Source organism: Kogia breviceps, chromosome X (genome assembly GCF_026419965.1).
Source record: "Kogia breviceps isolate mKogBre1 chromosome X, mKogBre1 haplotype 1, whole genome shotgun sequence".
NCBI classification, from domain to species: Eukaryota; Metazoa; Chordata; class Mammalia; order Artiodactyla; family Physeteridae; genus Kogia; species Kogia breviceps.
This window is the reverse complement of record NC_081330.1, coordinates 23,843,081-23,869,032: the sequence shown is the minus strand read 5'-3', so window position 1 is coordinate 23,869,032 and position 25,952 is coordinate 23,843,081. Positions and strand designations below refer to the sequence as shown.

The following is a 25,952-nucleotide window of genomic DNA, read 5'->3' as shown; positions in this document are numbered from 1 at the left end:
TCACTTTTATATGGAATCTAAAAAATAATACAAATGAACATATATGCAAAACAGAAGGAGATTAACAGATGTAAGAAAACTAATGGTGACCAGTGGGGAGAGGGAAGTGGCAAATTAGGGATATGGGGTTAAGAGATACAAGCTACTATGTATGAAATAGATAAGCAACAAAGATATATTGTATAGCACAGGGAATTACAGCCATTATCTCGTTAATAACTTTCAATGGAGTATAATCTGTAAAAATACTGAATCACTATGCTGTACACCTGAAATTAATATAATATTGTAAATCAACTATATTTCAAAAGAATTCTTTTGAAATAGAAAATGCAGAACACTATGGAGACAGGTGAGAAGATTAAGTATACGTCTGAAATTAAGTAGTGATGGCAACCGGAATGTTTTAGAAAATAGATGTTAAGGATACAGCAAGAGAAAATTGATAAAAACATGGTGGATATGGTGACTATTTATATTGGTAGTGGGACTAGGAAGGGTGTAACTAAAGGTGACTATCGACATGGGGAAGATATGGTAATGTAGGTAGTGGGAGAATAAAAGACTTAAAAGGAATTACAAGGACAATAATATATCAATTAAAAAAACAGTGCAGAAAATGGCATATTAGCATTGAGATCTTTAATCAAGACAGCTGTTACTTAAACAACTGGCCTTGAGAAGAGAATTTTTCAAAAAAGAAAGAAGAGACCCAAAAAAGGGTGCTGAGATAGCAGTAAAGAGATTGGATCCTAATCTCAGCTCTGCCTGTAGTTATGTCTATTATGCAAGGCGAGGCACTTAACCCTCTTGTGTTCTCCTTTTCAACTGTAAAACAAGGGTGACAATAGCTGCTACAGCAGAAAACTGTTATGTGGATAAAAGACATTAAAGTATTCTGAAACTGTAAAGGCTCTCTAAGTGAATATGATTATTGTTACATACATGTCAAAACCCGAAACTTATAACGCAGAAAACTGGGAATTAATTAATTATTTGAATTACAACAGAATTCTCTGCAAGTACTTTAAATGGGAAAACGCGATTTACAAATTTTACAGACACACATTTCAACCGCTTCCCAGGAGTATATCCCCTTTTGCAAAAAGAGGTCAACTTTTACTTGGAATGGCTAATTGTTCTTTGTTAACTGCATAATTCGAATTCACGGACTCATACTGTATACAGCTAGAAGGGATCTTAGAGATAAGCTAGTCCTACTGAGCATCACCCCGTCTTTGTCAAAGCCTTAGCGGCTGGGAAGAGAATGGAGGAAAAGAAAGGAAAGGGTAAGGAAAAGAGAGGGGTGGCAGGAGTCTGCTCCCCTCCCTCACCTTATCTGGAGAAAGGTGGCTCTTATGTGCTATATATTTCTAATTGCGAGGTAAGATTTCATTTGCAAAAAGTGTTTCACTTCCCATGACCTCTCCCCCGCAGAGGGTTGCAAGCTGAAGGGGAGCAGAATTTGCCACCCCAAAATATGCCTCTTTGGCATAAGGATTATCTTGAGCTGATTATTTTTACGAAACAGCAGACATAGGAAAAGATCTGAAAAGTGAATAGGAGTTACCCTTTAGCAGGAGACCCTTTAGCAAGTTAAAAATTACAAGTTAAAAGTCACCCTTTGCAAGATTTATAAGGGAAACCTCCATTTGTAAGGGTGTCTCCCCCTCTCTACCAGGAAGAGAAGGATAACTCTAAATCTTTAGAAACTCTGATCAAAAGAGAAGGAAATGATTTAAAGCTGCATAACACCCAGACTCCATTTACTGTGCTTTTCCTGATACCCTCCCTTAACTGACTCCCCTCACATCTTTCGTTTTCAGATGAGATGGTATCTAAGGTGATGGCTTGGGTCATTTGGGGGAGGTGCTCAGTTTTCCTGGGTCTCTCCCATGAAAACAGGAGGTGCACATGTTATTTAACTTGCTTGTTTTTCTCCTATTTATCTTTCTTTTTATTACGAGGGCCAAGAACTTGAAGGGTAAAGGGAAAATTATTTTTCCTTCCCTGCAAAGCCAACTCCCTTTTTTTTTTCAGAGGAGAAACTGGAGCCCAGACAGGTGAAGCTATAGTCACAGTTTGATCCTGGCTGAAGCATCTTCATGACGGGCTATAAATTGTGTCATATCAATCAGCTATACGTTGTTTACATGGTCGTATATTCAGCAGACATTGACTAGAAAATGCCTTTTTTTCCCTTCAACTTTGCGGAGATAGATTTTGTAGGATGAACTTAAAAGAAATGTCATTTCCTCCCAAGGCCAGCCTTTTGCAAAAATTGTAAAGGAGATAAAGGTTGTCTTTAGTGTCCTTTAGTTTTCGGTCTCTCCACCCACCCTTTTTGTTCCTGGGCGTCCAACCTGCAGGAATTCAGTACCCTCATCCATACCCAATAAACTTCTTTCTCATTCAGATTGTTACTGACAATGTTGGATTTTACCTGAGCCCTATGCCCCTGGAAAACAGAGTTGGTTAAGAGATTACCCCAACCTTTTGCTTTCAGATATCCTTCCACCCTTTTATGATTTAGGAAGTGGCTTTACCACAAAACAAACAAATAAATAAGCAAAAATAACCAAATTGAAAACACTTCTCCCTATGACTTATTAGAGAAAGCTCTCTGTCCATTCTTTCTCAGGACTCCCATAAGAATTGCACATGACTCCTTTGTTTACCTGTGACAAGGCTGAACACAGACCTTTCCCCTTTTGCTGGAAGCTGCTGGAAAACCAGATGCAGACCCTCCAATTTCCCGTTCTTTCATAAATAATTATCGGAGTTTAGAACTGTTTGTTCCCCTTCAACTAGCTAGACACAGAGAAAACATTTCCTGTTCATCTGACTCACTGAGATTTGCCCTGAGTACAAAACAATTTCAACAGTAAATCATCACGCGTGTAGCTCATGTACTCCTCCTATAAAAGCCTTAGGCAAAACTGATCTTTGAACCTGGGGTGCTCTCCCTATTGCAATAGCCTGAATAAAATTAATTTTCTTACCAGCTCAGTTTCCATCTTTGATTCCCCCTTAGAAAACCTCTTTAGGAGTTTACATGTTTAGATTGTGTTACATTATTATAATAACAGAAGAGAAAACAGAAGAGGTGGAACCAGGAGTCCTTGGTTCTAGTCCCAGTTCTCTGTGTGTTCTTCTTTTTTTTTTTTTTAAATTTATTTATTTATTTACTTATTTTTGAGTGTGTTGGGTCTTCGTTTCTGTGCGTGGGCTTTCTCTAGTTGTGGCGAGCGGGGGTCACTCCTCATCGCGGTGCACGGGCCTCTCACTGTCGCGGCCTCTCTTGTTGCGGAGCACAGGCTCCAGACGCGCAGGCTCAGTAGTTGTGGCTCACGGGCCCAGTTGCTCCGTGGCATGTGGGATCTTCCCAGACCAGGGCTCGAACCCGTGTCCCCTGCATTGGCAGGCGGATTCTCAACCACTGTGCCACCATCTCTGTGTGTTCTTGACCCCTCTGGACCTCAGTTTCTTCATCTTTAAATAATGATATTGGATTTGATAATCTTTAAGATTTTAACATTCTATACTGGTTGATAAATTACACTGTAATTATTTTCAGTTCAATTTATGGACCTTACATGACTCAGGTCTAGGAACAAGCCTTTCATTTGTTCATATCCCCTGCTCTGTTTAAACCAGGTGTTACATAATATTTACAAGTTAAAGAGAAAGAGTGAGTTATGACTAGTTTGTAAGCTTCTAAGGTAGCTGGGCCTGTTTTACTGCAATACTTTCAATTTTACATTAGTGAACAATTGATAACTGATTTTTCTGGTAGATTCTGACATATGGCTGTGACTTATATCTTCTTTTTGAAATTACATTTAAATTATTCAAAGAAATTTTAAAAAGAAATTTTAGCATACTAAATATATATAACCACATATTCTTTTTTTCTTTCATTTTGAAAATTAAGTGGTGAGAAAATTCTTTCATCTCCTAATGAGAAGCAGATACATATAGCTACTGTTAATGGGGAACCCATTCCAGTAGAATTTGATTATTTTTAAAGTGCCATTCTACTTATCCATGCCTTTGATGATGAAAGTGATGATAATTTAAAAATAATAGATGTTAAATTGGTAAGTAAAGAGAAATCAAACTTTAAAGAGAGAAAACATCTAAATCCTAAGGAGGCCATCATTCATAAAAAAGTTGATGTCAGTTTGAAAGCAGAATCTATAGTATCTAATAGGATGCCAATACAAGGTAATTTTCCAATCATCTGACCCAATAATAATTATTTTGCTAAATTAAACAATGTGCTTGGCACTGTGCTACACGCTTTACATCCATTGTCTCACTTACTCCTTACAACCACTCTATGCGACAGGTACTATATTATCATCCATATGTTGCAGGTGAGGACACTGGCTCAGCAAGGCTGTGTCAATTAGCTGCCTGAGGTTGGAGCGCCAGCAAATGACAAAGTCAGTATTCAAAGCCAAACCTGACTCCAGAGTCCAGGCTCTTAACTACAGTGCTACACTGTTCAACCCTCTAGGAGAGTAAAGAAAACAGTGTAAAAAGAATAACCTGGTTTTCGAGTTTAGAACTGTATTTATGGGGTTGTGTCATGTCTAGAAAATTGTAAAAGGATCCAGGTGACCATCTGAAAATATCCTTATAGTATATTACAGCTTCTGCAAGGTTTGGTTTAGTATATATACACAGGACTTTATAAAAGAGGAGCTATGTTTTTACTTGGTAAGTAATACACAGTAAAGACCTAATATAATATAACAGAACTACGATGTGCAGCTAATGTTAACGTTTTGTCCACACTTCCATAAAAAGTCAGTTTAAGATAATAATTTGGTATATATGGCATCAACCTTTAATGATTTTTCTTAATAAAGAAATTGGTTTGGCCTGCTTGTTGTTGTAATTGAGCAGAAACTTAAAAACATTTTCCATTTATGAAACTTGTCACAACACATTAAAATACAGAATTTACCTAAAATCTATCATGAATAGACACTGGGGCTTTGTTTTCAGGGTGTAAAATGTCTTTTGTGGTTTTCATATATGTTTCATGTGTGGATTTCAGTATAATGCAGAAGTTAGGAGACAAGTCTCTGGAATCAGACCACCGGTTTCTAGCTCTGTGACCTTGGGCAAATGACTTAAACTCTCTGTGCTTCTATTTCTCATTTGGAAAATGAAGACCATAAGCATTACTTTCATGATATAAATACATGTTTAGTGTCTGGAGTAACTCTTGGCACATGGTAACTGTTTAATACAGTTTAGTCATCATCGTCAAACTATTTTTTGGAAAGGAATTCTAGAAATCTGAATTAGAATAAAAAAGTCAGTATGCTCTGATGACAACTATGTGATGACCTTCTGCTGTCTTGTATGCTTCAGTTTCATCAAACAGATAATTCATGATTGATTTTCAGTGTGACTGGCTAAAAATATCCCTAAGCATATGATACCAAATGGTGGCTCTTGTACTTGCAGATATAAAGGAATCAAATAGCAGGAGAGAAGGTAACGGAGAACATGTCCAAGTGTATTCAGACCCCTTCCTCTGCCATTTCTGACCCCTGCACTACCCTCAGCCCCTCTCAGCAGCAACAATGAAATTGCTGGGAAAGTTCAGCCCAGGCTAGAAACAGTAATTCTAAAGGACATAAAGCAAACTGCACTGTGAATTGAAAACTGGAATAAACCATAATGTTTTCCTGAACCCTAAGCATTAATTTTTACTGAAGCATAGACCAAAGCAAAGTTCCTTTTTCAAAAGCAAACAAAAATAAAACAAACCCCACAAATAACTCCCCAGAAGGAACTAAAAACACAAGAGTAGTCATTGAAACAACTGTAAAAATCTCTTATTTTCAACTAATGAACCCAAACGGATTTTCCACCTCTATAAAATTACAAGCTTCGTAATTTAAGGGTAGGGTTTGGGTCATTCATTCATTCATCTGTTTATCTTTAATCTAAAAATATTTAGGATAGTACTGGCTATACGTTTTGTTTTCAATTTCTACTTTTGGAATGGACATCTCGATATTTTACATGGCTCGAGGCCCTCTGTACTGTATCTTATATCAAGAGAAATCACAATACAAATTTTCAGTTATTTTCAATATTTGAATATTAAGACTAAGATCATTCTACATGAATAAAATGTTGGGACTGTTGGTACAGTACTGTGACATTTATTGTAAACGTCAGGTAGTTCAAGCTTATGTTGGTTAAATTTAACAATTCAGTACTCAAAGTGCTTTTCTCTTTTCCCCAACTAGGAAGAATTCATGTTTCCCAACTAGGAAAAATATTCATATTCCCCCACTTTGACATAAACATTCGCCCTTGTATTACACATAGAAGGCATTTTCTTATTATAAACAGAAGAAATTTCCATATACCCTTTGTAAAGTGTTATATATAAATGCTGGGCTTGGACACAGAGAACTTAATCAAAATCCCACGTTGCTTCAGGGTACTTATATGCGAAATGCAATTTCCATGGTATTGAAACCTCCATCCCGTAAATATTTATCTATTTTCAAAATTGCCAACATATTTGAAAAGTTTAATTGGTTTATATTCAAGGCACTAGAGGAAGGAAAATCTGCTTTCACAAGACATTTACATGTATTTATTCTGTCCACGTAGAGTATTTCTTTCAAGTGATCATGAAATTTAATGTGAAGTGAAACCATCCCAGGTTTGGTTCTAATGACTAAATTAGAAGAAAAGTAATCAATAATCAATCAGTCACTTTGACCACTGTACCTTTTTTCTCTGATTTATTGGAAACTTTTCCTCCAATTGGAGAGTAAGTGGTATCCATGGATTCAGTCCCTCTGTTCCCCTTGCTAACTCCATTTTCATAGAGCTGTCCTTCAGCTGGTTGCAGCTGCCAAGTCAGGCCGAACAAATGAACTGCTGCAAGAAAACAAGCCATACATGAACTTATTCCAAACTTGCCAAAAAGGTCTCTAAACCAGCTGTCCCTTTCCACCCAAAAATGCCATGACTGGTTTTCTTTCAGCTGGGCCAAGCAACCTGGAGTTGATACCCACATCACACATGTAGTGACTTTCCCAAACAGTGCTTAAAATTTTGAGGCTGAAGCTATTCCAGTGATAGCAGAAATTGAAATTTTGGTTAAGCAGTTACAGTGGGATTGGACTCTGCTCCTCAGTGCTGTGACCCCTTCCTCTTCCATTTCCCTTAATCGTGTAACTCTAGTTTGCACATGGAAACCGCAGAGTAATGGTGGACAGGCTATCGCAAGAACATGAGAGACCTTCTCTATGGCCCTCGTTCAATCCAATTCAGCAAATATTTCCTGAGTGCCTAGTATGCATAAGGTCCTATGATAGCTACTGCAGATGTTAACATCTAGATGCCTATTAGGGTAGGAGCTGGAAGTAATACAAGTATAAAATAATGATAATACACAGAATAATTGAGGTAATAGAGGTTCAAATTGCTATCATAGGGCTTCCCTGGTGGCGCAGTGGTTGAGAATCTTCCTGCCAATGTAGAGCACACGGGTTCGATCCCTGGTCCAGGAAGATCCCACATGCTGCGGAGCAACTAAGCCCGTGCGCCACAACTACTGAGCCTGCGCTGTAGAGCCCGCGAGCCACAGCTACTGAAGCTCATGTGCCTAGAGCCCGTGCTCCACAACAAGAGAAGCCACCACAGTGAGAAGCCTCTGCACTGCAACGAAGAGTAGCCCCCACTCGCCGCAACTAGAGAAAGCCTGCGTGCGGCAACGAAGACCCAACACAGCCAAAACTAAATAGATTTATTTTAAAAAAATTGTTATCATAGGATTAAAAAATACTCAGTGTTGATCAGCATGCAGGAAAATGGGCACTCTCATACACTTTTTTTTTAAGTCAATCTTTTTTTAAAAAATTTATTTTATTTATTTATTTTTGGCTGTGTTGGGTCTTTGCTGCTGCACGGGGGCTTTCTCTAGTTGCAGTGAACGGGGGCTACTCTTCGTGGCGGTGCATGGGCTTCTCACTGCGGTGGCTTCTCTTGTTGCAGAGCACGGGCTCTAGGCGCCCAGGCTTCAGTGGCTGTGGTGCACGGGCTCAGCAGTTGTGGCTCGGGGGCTCTAGAGCGCAGGCTCAGTAGTTGTGGCGCACAGGTTTAGTTGCTCCACGGCATGTGGGATCTTCCCGGACCAGGGCTCGAACCCGTGTCCCCTGCAATGGCAGGCAGATTCCTAACCACTGAGCCACCAGGGAAGCCCTCTCATACACTCTTGATGCGAGTATAAAAAACCAGTCACCTTTTGGAGGGTAATGTGGCACCATTTATTAAGAAAGCTTGAAATTTGGCTTAATCTTTTAGCAAACAATTCAATTTCTATGAATTAGCTATGAATGTGAACCAAACCACAAATCTATCCATTGTAACATTTAAAAACTAGTAGAAAGTTATGATCAATCTAAATATTCATCAAAAGGAGATTAATTAAATAACTGATATTATAAATAATATAAGATTAAGCAGTTAGTAAATCTTGTTGCAGAAGACTATGTAATGGCATGGGAAATATTTATGATGCATGAAATGAAAAACATCAGGCTACTAAACAGTATGAATAGTATGATCTACATTGTGTGTGTGTGTGTGTGTGTGTGTGTGTGTGTGTGTGTGTGTGTGTGTGTGTGCGCGCGCAGGCGCGCATATGTTGCTGTGTGGAGAGAGAAAGGGCTGGGAGGATGTATTGCAACATAGTAAAAGTATGCGGGGTTTATGGAGGATTTTAATTTTCTTCTTTATGATTTCTGTATTGTCTATATTTTTTACAATGAACATGTGTGATGTTTGCCATCTGGGGAAAAAAGAAATTTTTGTTTTAAAAGAAATGGTTTAAAGGAACAATAGATTAAAATTGGCTTGGTTGATCAGGGATGATTTAATGAAGGAAGTAGGATTAGAGATAGACCTTGAAGGATATGTGGGGCAGGTGTCAACAATGGGTGGGGTGAGGGGGCAGGTTGAACAAAATATGACTTTGTAAAGCACAGGATGTATTTGAAGCAAAGGAAGTTGACGGGGTTGGTTGGAGTTTTAGCTACGTATAGAAGTTAGTGGAAGTTAAGGCTGGAAGGGTAGATAAGGGCCATATTGTGGAGGACATTGAATGCCACACTTAGGTATTTGGATTCAATTTACTGGGCAACAGGGAGGCACTGCTATTTTCTGAGCAGATGAGGGATATGATCAGTTTTCTTCGGGAAGATTAATTTAATAGCAATGAGGAACACTGACGGTTTCTAGGCAAATAAATGATATCATCAGAGCACCCTCTGTAGAAAGATAAATCCAGTAGTAGTGTGGAGAAGGATGGATTGGAGGCCTAAAGATGTGGCAAGAACACAAATTGGGATGGCACTGCAATAATCTAGGTGAAAAATGATGAGTGTCTCATTTAGGGCCGTGGCTGTGAGAATGCCAAGAAGGCGATTCCTTAAGGAGAAATTGCATAAATGTTATTTCAGGATTTGGCAACAAGCTCTGTGTATGAGTGGGTGGGTGTGTGCTTGCATGCTTGTGTATGTGTGTAGGTGTGCTGGGGATGGGCATAGGACAGAGTGGCAGAAAGGGAGGAATCCAAAACGGTTAAGGTTTTGAGCCTGTGGAACCATTAACAGAGTTAGGGAATTTGCACTTAGCTCAGCACTAGCTACAAATAGCTGGTGCTGGATATGTGTTTGTTGAATGCTTACTAGTTGGTTTGGGGAACGGTGAGGTGATGGGAGGAATACAATGAATTAATATTTGGAGATTCCAGGTTCCAGGGACTGATAGGCTATCTAGATAGTCATGTCAGACACAGGAGTTTGAAGTTCTGGAGAAATGTTAGGTCTAGGACAAGACCAGAATCACACGTGCACATAAGCAACAGTTGAAGTGAGAGCAAATGAGATTACTGAGTGGAGAGAATGGTAGGAGAAAACAGTGCCTCGGACAGAAGCTGGGGGCATCCTTTATTTGTTTTCTTACTGCAATTTTCAAATCAACCAAATCTTACCAAAAGGCAAAAAAAAAAAAAGTGTATCTGTTCATAAGCCATCTCATATTTTTCTTTATGTTCCTAGGCAGACGGAAAGGGGCTAATTTATATGTCTAACACAAATACATAGCACATGAATTAGCAACCGAGAACAGGAGAGCTAGCCAGATAGCCTATTTAAAAATCATTCATCCACTTTTAGTTGAGCTAAAGACGTTTCTAACACCTACCTTCTAATTTATCCTTAAAACTTTTAAGCATTTAATTGGTTTCTACCCTTTTCTTTGGATTAAGGCCAGTACTGCCTGATGAATTTCTCTTGCAATTACTGGAAACCACTGAAACTCAAATGATACTGGTTCTGAGTAAGGTACAGTATGGCATGCTAATAGAGCTATATTAGGGACATCCCTGAGATTTCCTTGCCAAAAGATTCAAAGTACAGTTGGTTTAACATCCTCGCTCCAATTAAAGGTATTTATCAGCTTTATAGAAAATTCAGTCTACTCAGTCCCCTAAATAATTTGAATATGATGGATATTAGAAGCTATATTGTTTGACTTTCTTGGTTCAGTTACTTTTTTGAAATTAGATGGGCCATAAGGAACAAAAGGCATAGTAGTTCTCATTTTGCAGATCAAGGGGGCTATTTTATATACTTTATTAGGTTAAGCCAGTTTCCTGAGGGCACTTAACAATGAGAGAGAAAATACATGTGCTGAGGATCACTTCAAAATAATAAAATAAGGTTTAATTTTTCACCATCAAATGAAATGGACTGCTTCTAGCCAATCATAACAGATAAAGAGGTATGCACAATTAGTCAAATACCTTTTGAGGGTGGTAAAGCTTTATAATTTTTTGAGTTTACTTATGCCTTTTCTAGGCAACGAGCTGTTTGTAATGTACCCATTTTTTTGGTGTGATGTACCTATGTATGAATACATAATGAAAATTACTTGCTACAGACTATGGGTACTATGGCAAGGCTATGGGTCTCTTCTCTCCTCCAAACTGAACTTCCATATACTGAGTTGTGAAAGGAAATCAAAGAGTGCATTTAAGTGCAGGGTAGACTGAGGTAACTAAATAACTCCAGTGTTTTAGTTCTGTTAGAAATAAATAATACTTTGTTCACACTAAGACCAATACATAAAACTATGTTGAACTTTGGGATATACCAACATACCACTAGAAAGATATGGCAATACTTCTATTATGTAGAAAGATATGGCAATACTTCTATTATGGGGATGTATTTATTGATTCATTCAACAAGTATTTTCAAAGCATATGCTGAGCACACAGGGAATGTCGGGAATACAGGAAAAGGTAATAAACAGCCAGGACTGCAAAGGTATTGGCTGACCCATATGGATGTTGGATGTAAACAACCAATATATCCTGACCAGGACCTACTGGCTGCATATTGGCCTTGGATGCATAATGAGGAAGATACAGAGTCCTTACCTTCTAGTAGCTCACCATTCAGATCTATGCTATGTATTTATAGCCACACTTTAAGCAAGTCCCCTAAACCCAAGTATAAACATTATGAGCCCACTGGTTAGAAATAAGGGTACAACTGGTAATGAACAAACAGGGCAGTGTTAAGTTATATTCATGTACTGATTCAACAAGAATTTCTTGAGTGCCTACTTTGTGCCAGGCACTGTTTTCCTAAGTTTACAGCAGTGAATTTAAAAAAAAATCTCTACCCTCCCAGAACTCATGTAAGAGGGTGGTAAGTTAAGAGAGGCAGACAATGAATAAATATATGATGTGATATAATATGGCTATATAGAAACAAAGAAACAAATAAGTGAAATAATGTCCAGTAGTTACAAATGCTATAAAGGAAAAAAATAAGTCCGAGTAGTCAGGGAAGGTCTCTTGGAATAGGTAACATTTGAACCAAGATTTGAATAAAGTGAAGCCATATGAATATCTAGTTGAAAAACTTCCTAGGAAGAAGGAACAGCAATTACAGAAAACCCTGAAGTCTTGTACGGAGTATGTGAAGAACACTAAGGAGCTCAGTGTGGCCAGAGCTCAGTTAGGAAAGAGAAGAGTGGCAGGAAAACTCAAAAACAGGATTGGAACCATAATCCTGTTATCTCTGTGCTCTAACCAACTTCACAAACTGGTCACCACAAACTACAAATGAATAGAAAGTAATAAGACTAAAGTCACACATGCCCCAACATATACCTACAAATGAGCACTACTGGTTCTGGTAGGTCTAATATAACTACTCCTGACCCCAAACAAAGTCAAAGCTCTGTTTCGTAAAGACATATATAAAAATATACATACTCAATGAGCAAGGCTGGACACTAGCCAGATCTCTCAGGAAGTACCAGTTCCGTTATTTGCACTTCACTAAAGTTCAATGGCCGGATAGAATGTGTCTGCCTATTCAGATATTCCGAGAGTAATGTCTTTTCAGCTGATTAAGAATGGCAGTCCCTAATGCTCTCCTCACAAATGTTCCTTAGTGCTGAGTCCTGTAGATTTTATAATTCTTATCCTTCTTGTTTTATCCAATTGCAAAGAGCTATGCTCTGAAATTATAAATTTATTACAAAGTTAAGGTAACAAATGGAGTATCTCGCTGTCCCCAATTGTCAAACTCAATCAAGCATCTTGGATCTCAAGGCAGCCTGACTTCATGAGAAGAAGCTCTTCTTAACTTGCATATTTCTATAGGCTGGAGCCTCCAAGCCTCTCTGCAGCTATTTTTTTACACTCTCTGTTAGGATGTTGGTCTTTGTTTCTCTTAAGTAAGACTGATGGTCTCTGGTAATATTTATAATTGATAATGCTTCCCCATTCCATGCCCCTTCAAAAGGCAAATATTCACTTATAAGGGAGAGACTGCAGAAGTGCTTCAGAAGTAGATGTAGGAAATACATGCTGAATGACCTCGGTCTGTACTGTCTAATATGGCAGGCACTCACCACATGTGTCTCTCAAGCATTTGAAATGTGGTTAGTCAAAGTCGAAGACTTTGTACGAAATTAAGAATGTAAATTATCCAATTAATAATTTTTATATTGATTACATGTTGAAGTGTTAATATTTTGGATATGTATTTCATTAAATTAAAAATATATTTAAATTAACTCCATCTGCTTATTATTCTGTTTTTAATGTGGCAACTATAAAATTTAAAATTATATATGTGGTGTGGGTTGTATTTCTATTGGACAGTACTGATCTTGACTATCTAGAACATTTCACAAAGAGATATGGTGTTTCTCTTTTAGCACCTCATTATAGAACCCACCATGCTATGTTGAAGATACCTATTTATATGAATGCCTCATCATTTTAAGCACTGAAAGGGCAGGTATCATGTCTTCTTCATCTTTTTGTCCCTGGTACCTAACTCAGCACCTGGGAGTCAAGAAGTACTCTTGCTTAAACACTGCTGATAGGACTGTAAAGTGGTAAATCGGCTTTGGAAAGCAATTTTGTGATTGCTATTGATTGTCTATCAAAATTTAAATTGGGAATGTTCCTTGACCAAGGAATTCTACTTCTGGGAATCTGCACTAAAGAAATAATCACATACAGGCATGCCTTGCTTTACTTCATTTCGCTTTATTATGCTTCCCAGCTATCGTATTTTTTACTAATTGAAGGTTTGTGGCCACCCTGTGTCCAGTAAGTCTATCAACACCATTCTTCCAACAGCACTTGCTGACTTTGTGTCTCTGTGTCACATTTTTGTAATTCTCACAATATTTCAAACTTTTTCATTCTTATTATATTTGCTGTGGTGATCTGTGATCAGTGATCTTTGATGTTACTACCTTAATTGCTTTGGGGTGCCATGAACTGTGCCCATATAAGACAGCAAACTTAATCGATAAATGTTGTGTATGTTCTGACTGCTCCATTGGCCATTCTCCCATCTCTCTTGCTCTCCTCCTGCCTGCCTGTTCCCTGAGACACAGCAATATTGAAACTGGACCAGTTAACCCTACAAAGTCCTCTGGGTGTCCAAGTGAAAGGAAGAGTCACATGTCGCTCACTTTAAATTAAAAGCTAGAAATGATTAAGGTTAGCAAGGAAGGCATGTTGAAAGCTGAGAGAGGCCTTTTGTACCAGTTAGCCAAGTTGTGAATACAAAGGAAAAGTTCTTAAAGGAAATTAAAAGTGCTACTCCAGTGAACACGTGAATGATAAGAAAGCAAAACTGCCTTATTGCTGATTTGGAGAAAGTCTTAGTGGTCTGGATAGAAGATCAAACCAGCCACAATATTCCCTTAAGCCAAAGCCTGCTCCAGAGCAAGTCCTCCTCCTTTAATTCTATGAAGGCTGAGAGAGGTGAGGAAGCTGCGGAAGAAAAGTTTGAAGCCAGCAGAGGTTGGTTTGTCAGGTTTAAGGAAAGAAGCCATCTCCATAACAACAAAGTGCAAGGTGAAGCAGCAAGTGCTGATGTAGAAGCTGCAGCAAGTTATCCAGAAGAATTAGCTAAGATAATTAATGAGCTGGATACCTTAAACAACAGATTTTCAATGTAGATGAAGCCTTCTATTGGAAGAAGATGCCATCTAGCACTTTCATAGCAAGAGAGGAGAAGTCAATGCCTGGCTTCAAAGCTTCGAAGGACAGGCTGACTCTTGTTAGGGAGTAATGCAGCTGGTAACTTTCAGTTGAAGTCAATGCTCATTTACCATTCTGAAAATCCTAGGGCACTTAAGAATTATGCTAAATCAACCCAGTCTGTGCTCTATAAATGGAGGAACAAAGCCTGGATGACAGCAAATCTGTTTACAACATGTTTTCTTGAATATTTTAAGCCCACTGTTGAGACCTACTGCTCAGAAAAAAAGATTCCTTTCAAAATATTTGTGCTCACTGACAATGCATGTGGTTACCCAAGTGCTCTGACGGAGATGTACAATGAGATTCATGTTGTTTGCATGCCTGCTAACACAACATCCATTCTGCAGTCCATGGATCAAGGAGTAATTTCAACTATCAAGTCTCACTATTTAAGAAATACATTTCATACGGCTATAGCTGCCATAGCCAGTGATTCTTCTGATGGATCTGGGCAAAGTAAATTAAAAACCTTCTGGAAAGGATTCACCATTCTAGATGCCATTAAGAACATTTGTGATTCATGGGAGGAAGTCAAAATATCAAAATTAACAGGAGTTGAGAAGAAGTTGATTCCAACTCTCATGGATGACTTTGAGGGGTTCAAGACTTCAGTAGAGGAAGTAACTGTAGATGTGGTGGAAACAGCAAGAGAACTAGAATTAGAAGGGGAGCCTGAAGATGTGACTGAATTGCTACAATCTCATGATAATTCTTCAACAGAAGAGGAGTTGCTTTGTATGGATGGGCAAAGAAAGTGGTCTCTTACTACGAGAGCTAATCAATGAATTTGGTAAAGTAGCAGGGTACAAAATTAACACACAGAAATCTCTTGCATTCCTATACACTAATGATGAAAAATCTGAAAGAGGAATTTAGGAAACACTCCCTTTTACCATCGCAACAAAAAGAAAAAAATACCTAGGAATAAACCTACTTAAGGAGACAAAAGACCTGTATGCAGAAAACTATAAGACACTGATGAAAGAAATTGAAGATGATACAAACAGATGGAGAGATATACCATGTTCTTGGATTGGAAGAATCAACATTGTGAAAATGACTATACTACCCAAAGCAATCTACAGATTCATTGCAATCCCTATCAAACTACCAATGGCATTTTTCACAGAACGAGAACAAAAAATTTCACAATTTGCATGGAAACACAAAAGACGCTGAATAGCCAAAGCAATCTTGAGAAAGAAAAATGGAGCTGGAGGAATGAGGCTCCCTGACTTCAGACTATACTACAAAGCTACAGAAATCATGACAGTATGGTACTGGCACAAAAACAGAAATATAGGTCAATGGAAAAGGATAGAAAGCCCAGAGATAAACCCACGCACATATGGTCAACTAATGTATGACAAAGGAGGCAAGGATATACAATGGAGAAAAGACAGTCTCTTCAATAAGTGGTGCTGGGAAAACTGGACAGCTACATGTAAAAGAATGAAATTAGAACACTGCCTAACACCATACACAAAAATAAACTCAAAATGGATTAAAGACCTAAATGTAAGGCCAGACACTATCAAACTCTTAGAGGAAAATATAGGAAGAACACTCTATCACATAAATCACAGCAAGATCCTTTTTGACCCACCTCCTAGAGAAATGGAAATTTAAAACAAAAATAAACAAATGGGACCTAATGAAACTTAAAAGCTTTTGCACAGCAAAGGAGACCATAAACAAGATGAAAAGATAACCCTCAGAACAGGAGAAAATATTTACAAATGAAGCAACTGACAAAGGATTAATCTCCAAAATTTACATGCAGCTCATGCAGCTCCATATCAAAAAAACAAACAACCCAATCCAAAATTGGGCAGAAGACATAAATAGACATTTCTCCAAAGAAGACATACAGATTGACAACAAACACATGAAAGGATGCTCAACATCATTAATCATTAGAGAAATGCAAATCAAAACTACAATGAGGTTATCACCTCACACCATCCAGAATGGCCATCATCAAAAAATCTGGAAACAATAAATGCTGGAGAGGGTGTAGAGAAAAGGGAACCCTCTTGCACTGTTGGTGGGAATGTAAATTGACACAGCCACTATGGAGAACAGTATGGAGGTTCCTTAAAAACTAAAAATAGAACACCCATATGACCCAGCAATCCTACTATTGGGCATATACCCTGAGAAAACCATAATTCAAAGAGTCATGTACCACAATATTCAATGCAGCACTATTTACAATAGCCAGGACATGGAAGCAACCTAAATGTCCATCGACAGACGAATGGATAAAGAGAATGTGGCACATATATACAATGGAATATTACTAAGCCATAAAAAGAAACGAAATTGAGTTATTTGTAGTGAGGTGGATGGACCTGGAGTCTGTCATACAGAGTGAAGTAAGTCAGAAAGAGAAAAACAAATACCGTATGCTAACACATATATATGGAATCTAAAAAACAAAAATAAAAAAATGCTTCTGACGAACCTAGGGGCAGGACAGGATTAAAGATGCAGACGTAGAGAATGGACTTGAGGACACGGGGAAGGGGAAGGGTAAGCTGAGATGAAGTGAGAGAGTGGCATGGACATATCTACACTACCAAATGTAAAATAGATAGCTAGTGGGAAGCAGCCGCATAGCCCAGGGAGATCAGCTCAGTGCTTTGTGATCACCTAGAGGGGTGGGATAGAGACACAAGAGGGACCGGATATGGGGATATATGTACACTTATAGCTGATTCACCCTGTTATAAAGCAGAAACTCACACCACTGTAAAACAATTATACTCCAATAAAGACGTTAAAAAAAAAGTGGTTTCTTGAGATGGAATTTACTCCTGGTGAAGATGCTGTAAAGACTGTTGAAATGACAACAAAGGACTTAGGATATTACATAAACTTATTTGATAAAGCAGGGGCAGGTTTTGAGAGGACTGACTCCAATTTTGAAAGACATTCTACAGTGGGTAAAATGCTATTAAACAGCATTATGTGCTACAGAGAAATCGTTTGTCAAAGAAGAGTCAATCAGTGAGGCAAACTTCATCATAGCTTTATTTTAAGAAATTGCCCCGTCCACCCCAACCTTCAGCAACCATCACCCTGATCAGTCAGCAGCTACCAACATCGAGGCAAGACTCTCCAACAGCAAAAAGATTATGACTTGCTGAAGGCTCAGATGATGGTTACCATTTTTTAGCAATAAAGTATTTCTTAATTAAGGTATGTACATTGTTTTTTTAGACATAATGCTATTAAACATTTAATAGTCTACGGTATGGTGTAAACATAAGTAATATATGCACTGGGGAACAAAAAAATTCATATGACTCACTTTATTGCAGTGGTCTGGAACCAAGCCTGCAATATTGCTGAAGTATGCCTATACGCGCATAAACGGGCATGTACAAGGACGTTCAAAACAGCATTGTTAATATAATGATTTTGTTAATATCGTAAAAAAAAAAAAAAAACCCCACCAATATATCCATCTATGAGAGAATGGTAAACCCATAATATAAAATCCTACGTAAGAATCAAAAGGACTGATACTGACAAAGTGTCAGATTAGAGGACACTAAGAAGACATCACAATTAAATGCAATGTGGTATACTAGATAGGATCCTGGAACAAGTAGAACAAATAGTGCAAAACTGAAGAAATCCGAAATAAACTCTGAGTTAATAGCATCATACTAATGCTAATTTCTTACTTTTGACAACTGTACTATGGTTATGCAAGATGTTATTATTGGCAGAAACTGAATGACAGGTTTACAGGAATTCTGTGCTATATTTGCAACTTTTCTGTAAGTCTCAATGCATTTCAAAATAAGATGCCAAAAAGAAAATAAAAAACAAGAGAGAGAGAGAAAGGACTGACCCAGTGGTGGGCTAGAGCCAACTGTGCACATCTCTTCCAATTCCACCTTCAGTGACTTCACATTGGTAGTTGAAATCACCATGGTGGGTGTTTTAACACTCCAGGAATCAGCAAATGTTGCAAATCAAGGCTTTTTTTGCCCAGACAGCTGGTTGTTAAACATTTATCAGCACACCACTAGATGACCTGTATGTACTGACATAGAAAGAGCTCTAAAATTTGTATAAAAAACAATGTAGAACAAGGCACATCTAATGACCCTATTTAAGTAAAAGAAAAGGAATCTCTATGTATGTAAATGCATAGAAAGAGAAATGGAAGGATTTATATCAAATTATTGATCTTTAGAGTGGGGAGCTGGGGGAACTTCAACATTTTCATAGTATTGTTAGAATCTTTTACAATGATACTGTATTCACATATTGTTCTGCAATAAAAAAATAGTAGGTGCTCAACAAACCTTTTAAAAAGCTGAATGGATAGATGCATTCTTTTATTCCATCTCTTTAATTTTTGTTTTCTGTCTAAAATAGGGCTTTTCAAAACATTTTAAAGCAGCAGAACAATCCAGCAATTAAATATAAATAACCCTCAAACCCATCAAAAGATAAAACAGAACTCTTTTTTGTGTGTGCTGCTTTTTTTTTTTTTTTTTTTGTGGTAGGCGGGCCTCTCACTGTTGGGGCCTCTAACGTGGCGGAGCACAGGCTCCGGACGCACAGGCTCAGTGGCCATGGTTCATGGCCCCAGCCGCTCCGCGGCCTGTGGGATCTTCCCGGACCGGGGCACGAACCCTCGTCCCCTGCATCGGCAGGTGGACTCTCAACTACTGCGCAACCAGGGAAGCCCCAGAACTCTTTTGATTGAAAGGAAATGGGAGTCCAAAAGCTCCACAGATATAGTTTGAAATGTCCCGGCCTCAAAAATTATCCTTGAAATATCTGAATCAGGAAAATGTGGGTGCTGGGAAGAATTCTTTTTAGGCAATTAAATTTATTGGAATAGTTTCATAATGCCAGTGTCAGAAGATATGAAACCTTACATGTTACTCTGTATCTCTTGGTGTTTTGTGTCCACTCTTTTACAGATAATATTCCAATCCTCTTAATAACAAGGTAAATAGAGCTCTGATAATAAATACACAAGTAACCTTGAAATTGCAATATTTGCAAGGCAAATACAAGTCTGCTTTCAAGAAATTCATCGTGCATCTCAAACTGCACACATAGTCAGCTAAGGATGCTATATTTTTTATTACAAGAAATTTGTTGGTGCTATTTTCAAATTTGACTAAATAAATTTTAGAAAATTTGAAATATGTCTTACAGATAAAAGTCCTGCCCATTATAGATGATGTCATAAGTTTCGAATCATGCCAAGACAAAAGCATGTGATATTTTTCAAGGTAATTTGTTTTTCCTTTTTGTCAGCAATTTTTTTCCCCACTAGTTCCCTTACATATCTTGCTTCATGTTCCTTCAGGCTAAGGGATGCTACTGCTTTTGTACTTTACTTCCAAAGCTTGTCAAAGCTACAGATCTACTTGTATGTTGGACAGTTCCCTTCCTGAAAAATATACCAGGTACATTACTCAGATGGTGACCCCTGATGACTTCAGGCTTTCAAGTTAACTCCTGTTGGAAGCAATTTCACCAGACCAATACTTCAGTGGACATCGTGTGAAGCAAGAGGCTTCCACAATAAGGAACATCACTGCAAAAATAAATGCTACTTGAATTAAATGCAGTGACTGCTAACATTACAGAAACCAGGTTATCTTTCCATCTTAAAATAAATCCCATTTTCATTACATTAAACATCAAATTGGTATATGAATGAACTATATAGCCTTTTGATAAATCACCTTCAGATCTTGGCTTTATCCTGGTAATAACCAGATTACATGCAGGATTGAAAACCATTAGTTTTCAGAGAAACATTTTTTAAGAACTAAATAGAGGAGGTAATGCATGTTTATTTATGGTACCTTACTTTTGCTTCAGCAGTTTCATTCAAATTTTTTCTTTTTTTCCTAGGGTTATACATATACATTTTCTACCAAAAATATTATCTGTGGTTGCACGACATCATAAACATAAATAAAGCATACTTAAATGTTCCTTTTCAAAGCAATTTGAATGGAGTCAGTATGGCTGCGAGATTCCTTTCAAACATTTTTAAAAGCTGTCATGTCCGGTATGGGTAGAATTTCCTTTGAAAGAAGGACTTCATTAATTAAAACAAAAGTGAAAAAAAGCACGTTTTATAATTTGAACAGTTTTACGTAACACATTTTGCTAGTCTGCCACAGTGAAACAGTAAAATTAAATGCCAATTAAAGAAAAGACTGAGACAGTAAAACAGATGTAACAAGGACACCTTTCTTGTTGCTCCACCTTTGAATCCCTACATTTCCTCTCCTAAATGAAATGAAACATTCTCTACTGCAGCATACATTTTTTTTTTTTGCCTTAGTACGGTCCTAGTTTTATCCAATATCGAAGCTAGAAAAGATTCTATCAAGGTAATAAATCATCTTAATATCCCAGTTCTATATTATATTATCTTAAAACTTTCATTTACTATGTATTTTATATTTTCCATTCCAAGGCTGCAGCAATATTTATAAATAACATGTCTATTTGGGTACCTTATCACAGGGTTAATATATGATCTCCATTTGCAGTTGTGTAACGGGCCCATCTGTGTATTTCTTATCAGACAGACACAATTATTTAGTGTTTTCATCTCAAGTCATAGCACCAATAAGTGTTCTCCATAACTCAAATCTTATTTACTTTTGTATTATTATTTGCTTTGTGGAGTCAGGAGAAATAAGCAGCATAATGACAGGACACCTTTTTTTTCCCCAAAAAAACCCCCACCTTAATGAATAATGCAGCAAAAATGTCAGTTTAGCCAGGACTCAGCACTTTTGGTTCTTCCTTAAAATTTTCTTTTTCTTTCTCATTTTACTTCATTTTCTGCTCAATGAAGTCTCCCTTTCGCTATGGTCCAAATCATTGCCTATCACTTCATCATTACTGATGATGGAAGTCTCTTAGATTCCTAAACAGTCTCTCTCATCCTCTTTCCTGGTTGAATGCTTATTGGTAATAATATGCATATTCTTTTAAAAAGATCCATATAAAACTGGTGACTATGGAAAGTGAGAAACAGACTTACACAGAAGCTCTCTCCTCCTCTTACTCATTTGACCTGAATGTATTTAAATTTAAAAAATGGGAATGTATTCATTGATTTATGTCCTCAACCCCTGGTAGCTGATGCTTTGAAACTCACTTTCCTGATCTGGCATCATTTTCTCACAGCCATAGATACCTGGCATGTGTTCTTCTGCAAACTTTCAGATTTTGAGATGTTAAAACCTTTTCCATTACCTGCTTGTTCAGAGTTAGCATTAAAGAGTAGGGTTCAGACGAGGTTGGGGAGTCAGAATATATAATAGAGAAGGTGGAAAACAGATGAGTAGGAGAAAACTATAGCTGGGTATGTACCAAGCCCTTCTAGCTGCCTTATAAGATTTGATCAGGTGGGGCGATACAGAGAATGAGCTGGTGGAGATTATAATGGCCCAGTTTGTTCCGAGTTTTCTGAGGTGGCATCATGATGGTGTTCTTCTGGAAGAGTCACAAGTGTTTGGGCTTGATTCACGATCAGGATCCTCAAGCCTTTCCCTCTCTTCATGCAATGATTATTTGCTGGCCGACTACTAGGTATTAGACACTGTCCTACGTGTTGAAGATACAACAGTAACTGCTTGGTTACAAAAAAGCTTGCCCTCTTGGAGCTTTACACTCTATCTAAAGGGAGGCAGTTGTCATGTGTCTGGAGCGGAAATGTCTTGTTTCAAATCTCAACTCTGCTACAGTTAGTATCATAGTGACCTTGGGCAAGTTACTCAATCTCCGTGTGTCTCAGTATCCTCGCTATAAAATGTGCATAATAATAGCACCTTCTCCATAGGGTTCTAGGGAGGACCTTGTGAGGCAGTACATGTAAGGCACCTAGAAAAATGCTTGGTACATAATACATGCTCCATAAATGTTAACCATTATTATTAGGCCTGGTTAACTGTCCCCTTAAGTTAGCCTTTCCAAAACTATCCTGGAAGTGGAGAAAGGCAGAAGGTCATTTGCCCACTGCATCCTTTGCTTTCTTGCCCTAAACGAGGTTTGTGTAGTTGCATTTTTTTTGGCAAGAGCAATATAGAGGGACTCAAGTGTCTAAGAGAACTTCAGCTGCCATCTTCATACAGCTCTACAGCAGAATTCAGACAAACACACACATCACTTGATTTCCTAATTCCAAATCCTCGACTTAATTTAGAACAGACATTCATTTCTCTCCTCGCCCTCCATCATATTGATCACGGGGATTTGGAAGTTGTAGATTTGGGGGTTCTCTTGGTAAAAGGTTTCCAAAAATCAGAGCATCCTTAAAATGTGTAAAGTCATCATTTCTTTACTAAGAAATGTAGAGTGCACTTTCTACAAAGAAAGTGGTTAGAGTCTCAGTCTATGAAACATAATGGAGATTTCTCACATAGCCATATAGTATGAAATGGGTCCCAAGAAAATTTTCAGCTGAGTTACCCAGCACAAGTATACATGCCTGGGTGACGGATGCAACTCTAGCAAACCGATCTGTGCAGGTAAGGGAATCTGTATGTAACATAATAAAATCATGGTATGTCAGAGCTCAAAAAGACCACAGACTAGGGCTTCCCTGGTGGCACAGTGGTTGAGAGTCCGCCTACCGATGCAGGGGACACTGGTTTGTGCCCCGGTCCGGGAGGATCCCACGTGCCGCGGAGCGGCTGGGCCCGTGAGCCATGGCTGCTGAGCCTGCACGTCCGGAGCCTGTGCTCTGCGCAACGGGAGAGGCCACAGCGGTGAGAGGACCGCGTACCGCCAAAAAAAAACCCCAAAAAACAAAAACAAAAACAAAAAAACCACAGGCTAATAGTTTAGAAAAGAGGGAGGGAATAACTTTACAGTAGAGAAACCCAGAAACACAATCTCAGCTGAGTGATCAAGGTTAACATCAGTGATAGTATGTACATTGATAGCATGCATCCTTGATATGATGCAATGATAATGCACCTCTGTAGTGTTCCTCCTCCAAACCCATAACCCCAGTCTAAACATGAGAACAACACTGGCAAAACTCAAATTGAGGGACATTCTGCAAAAAACCTGACCACTGCTACTCAAAACTGTCAAGGTCATCTAAGAAACCGTCACAGACTAGAGGAGACTAGGGAAACATGACACATAATGTAATATCCTATCCCGGATGGGATCCTGGAACAGGAAAATGACATTGGGGAAAAAACTGGTGAAATCTAAATCAAGTGTCAAGTTCAGTGAATAGTAATATTCAATGTCGGTTTCTTAGTTGTGACAAATGTACCATGGTGATAGAAGATGTTAATAATAGGAGACACCAGATGAGGAGTACATGGGGATTCTCTGTACTATTTTTGCAACTTTTCTGTAAATCTAAACTTGTTCTAAAATTAAAAGCTTCTTTTGGAAAAAGCAAAACAAACAAACAAAAAGACCACAGACCAACCATTTGGTTCAATCTCATTTTACAGAAGAGGAAGCTAAAAGCTGGAGAGGAAGTGCTTTGCCCTATAGGACACGCAGAGACCAGCTTCTCTCTTATTTGGGACCAAGAGAGGATGTGATCCATTTCTGCTAGTCACTGACACTTTGTATTGAAGTAATTTGGTTGGAATATTGGGCTAATGAGGCCAATGTTATAGGTTAAAGTTTTATGCCAACCAGTTGCTTTTGCATAGAGGAAAACTCTGCTCTTTGCCCACAGAAGGATTATTCAAACTAACTTCATCCGTCCTTCTCAGGTAAGTGCACAGGAGAGAACTGGAAGCTCTCTAACAATCTTTCATCAGTTCAAAATACAAGAACATGAGTAGAATCATCTTTTTATATGGACACTGATTATTTTATTGGATTACTGGGTTACATGTAAGTGAAGTATACACCATATATTTTCTACTGGTTTTACAATCTGTTTTCTTTTTTATCTCAACCTTCTTAGCATTTCTGTTAAAACTGATCACTTTGCTGTCCAAGCCTTGTTTTCTATTTCTGAAGCAGATTCAAGTTTTGCTTTAAAGAAAAGGTAGGCTGTAGGAAGTTTACTCAACTTCATATAATTAGTGAAAATGGGTCTAAATTTTTTTTTACTATTTCCTGAAATGTCTTGCCAGGATTTCAGGAGATGTGGGAAAAGAATACGGCAGTCTCTCAGTTTTATTTTTTTTTCCCTATGATTTAAAATTGTAATTTTGATTCTTTTTTAGTCAATGTTAAAATATGCAGTTTATGTCAAAATCTCTAATATATAAAATTCCTTTTAAATCAATAAATATCAGCTGACCCTCTAGTAGAAACACAGACAAAAGATATCAACAGGCAATTCACAAAAGAAGAAATGCAAGTTAGCAGTGACATTTTAAAATGTTCAACCGGGCTTCCCTGGTGGCGCAGTGGTGGAGAGTCCACCTGCCGATGCAGGGGACACAGGTTCGTGCCCGGGTCCGGGAAGATCCCACGTGCCGCGCAGCGGCTGGGCCCGTGAGCCATGGCCACTGAGCCTGCGCGTCCGGAGTCTGTGCTCCGCAACGGGAGAGGCCGCAGCGGTGAGAGGCCCGCGTACCACACACACACACACACACACACACAAATAATAATAATAAATAAATAAATAAATAAAATGTTCCACCACAGTGGTAATTTTACAATGCAAGCTAAAACACTGAAATATCATTTTGCCTGTCAAAATGGCTTTTTTTTTCTTTTTTTATAATTGACGATATCAAAAGTTTTCAAGGGTTCAGAGAAACGAGCATTCTTGTGTACTGCTGGCAGAAGTGTAAACTGTTGCAAAATGTTTGGGCAAATTGGCAATATATACCTAAAGTGTTGGAAATGTTTTTAAACATTTTGATCCAGCAATTCCATGTTTAGAAATTTATACTAAGAAAAGGATCTGAGTAAATTTTAAAACAACGATATTCAACATGATGTTGTATACAACAGCAAGATAAGGAAAAGTCCTTAAATGTCCAGCAAATAGGGATTGATTATATAAGTGACTGTACACAGTAGAGGATGATGCTGCAATTAAAAATAATGTTGTAGAAAAATGTTAAATAATAGAAAAAGATGTTCCCAAAGCAGGTTATAAAACAGTATTTGTTATATGAGCTCATTTTTAGAGGCCAGTTAGCATAATAAGGGATAGGCTCTTTTTGAAAAGTCAGACAGGCCTTAAGAGTGATGGTCCTTCCTCTAACTAGCTGTGCGGTTGAAGGCAAGCTGCTTAACCTCTCTGACTGTCAGTTCTCACATATAAATTAGAAATAATAATACCTAATTTGAAAGATACTAT

At 38.1% G+C, this 25,952-nt stretch overlaps 1 protein-coding gene across 4 annotated transcripts in view; it reads right to left on the bottom strand.

Moving 5' to 3' along the window:
• The window catches only part of TENM1 (teneurin transmembrane protein 1), an 803,989-nt gene that overhangs the window by 289,200 nt on the left and 488,837 nt on the right, over positions 1-25,952 (bottom strand). For all 4 annotated transcript variants that reach the window (XM_059050038.2, XM_059050032.2, XM_059050043.2 and 1 more), the window contains one exon: positions 6,772-6,924. In XM_059050038.2, the coding sequence (XP_058906021.1) occupies positions 6,772-6,924 (153 nt within the window). The remainder of the gene's footprint in view (positions 1-6,771; positions 6,925-25,952) is intronic.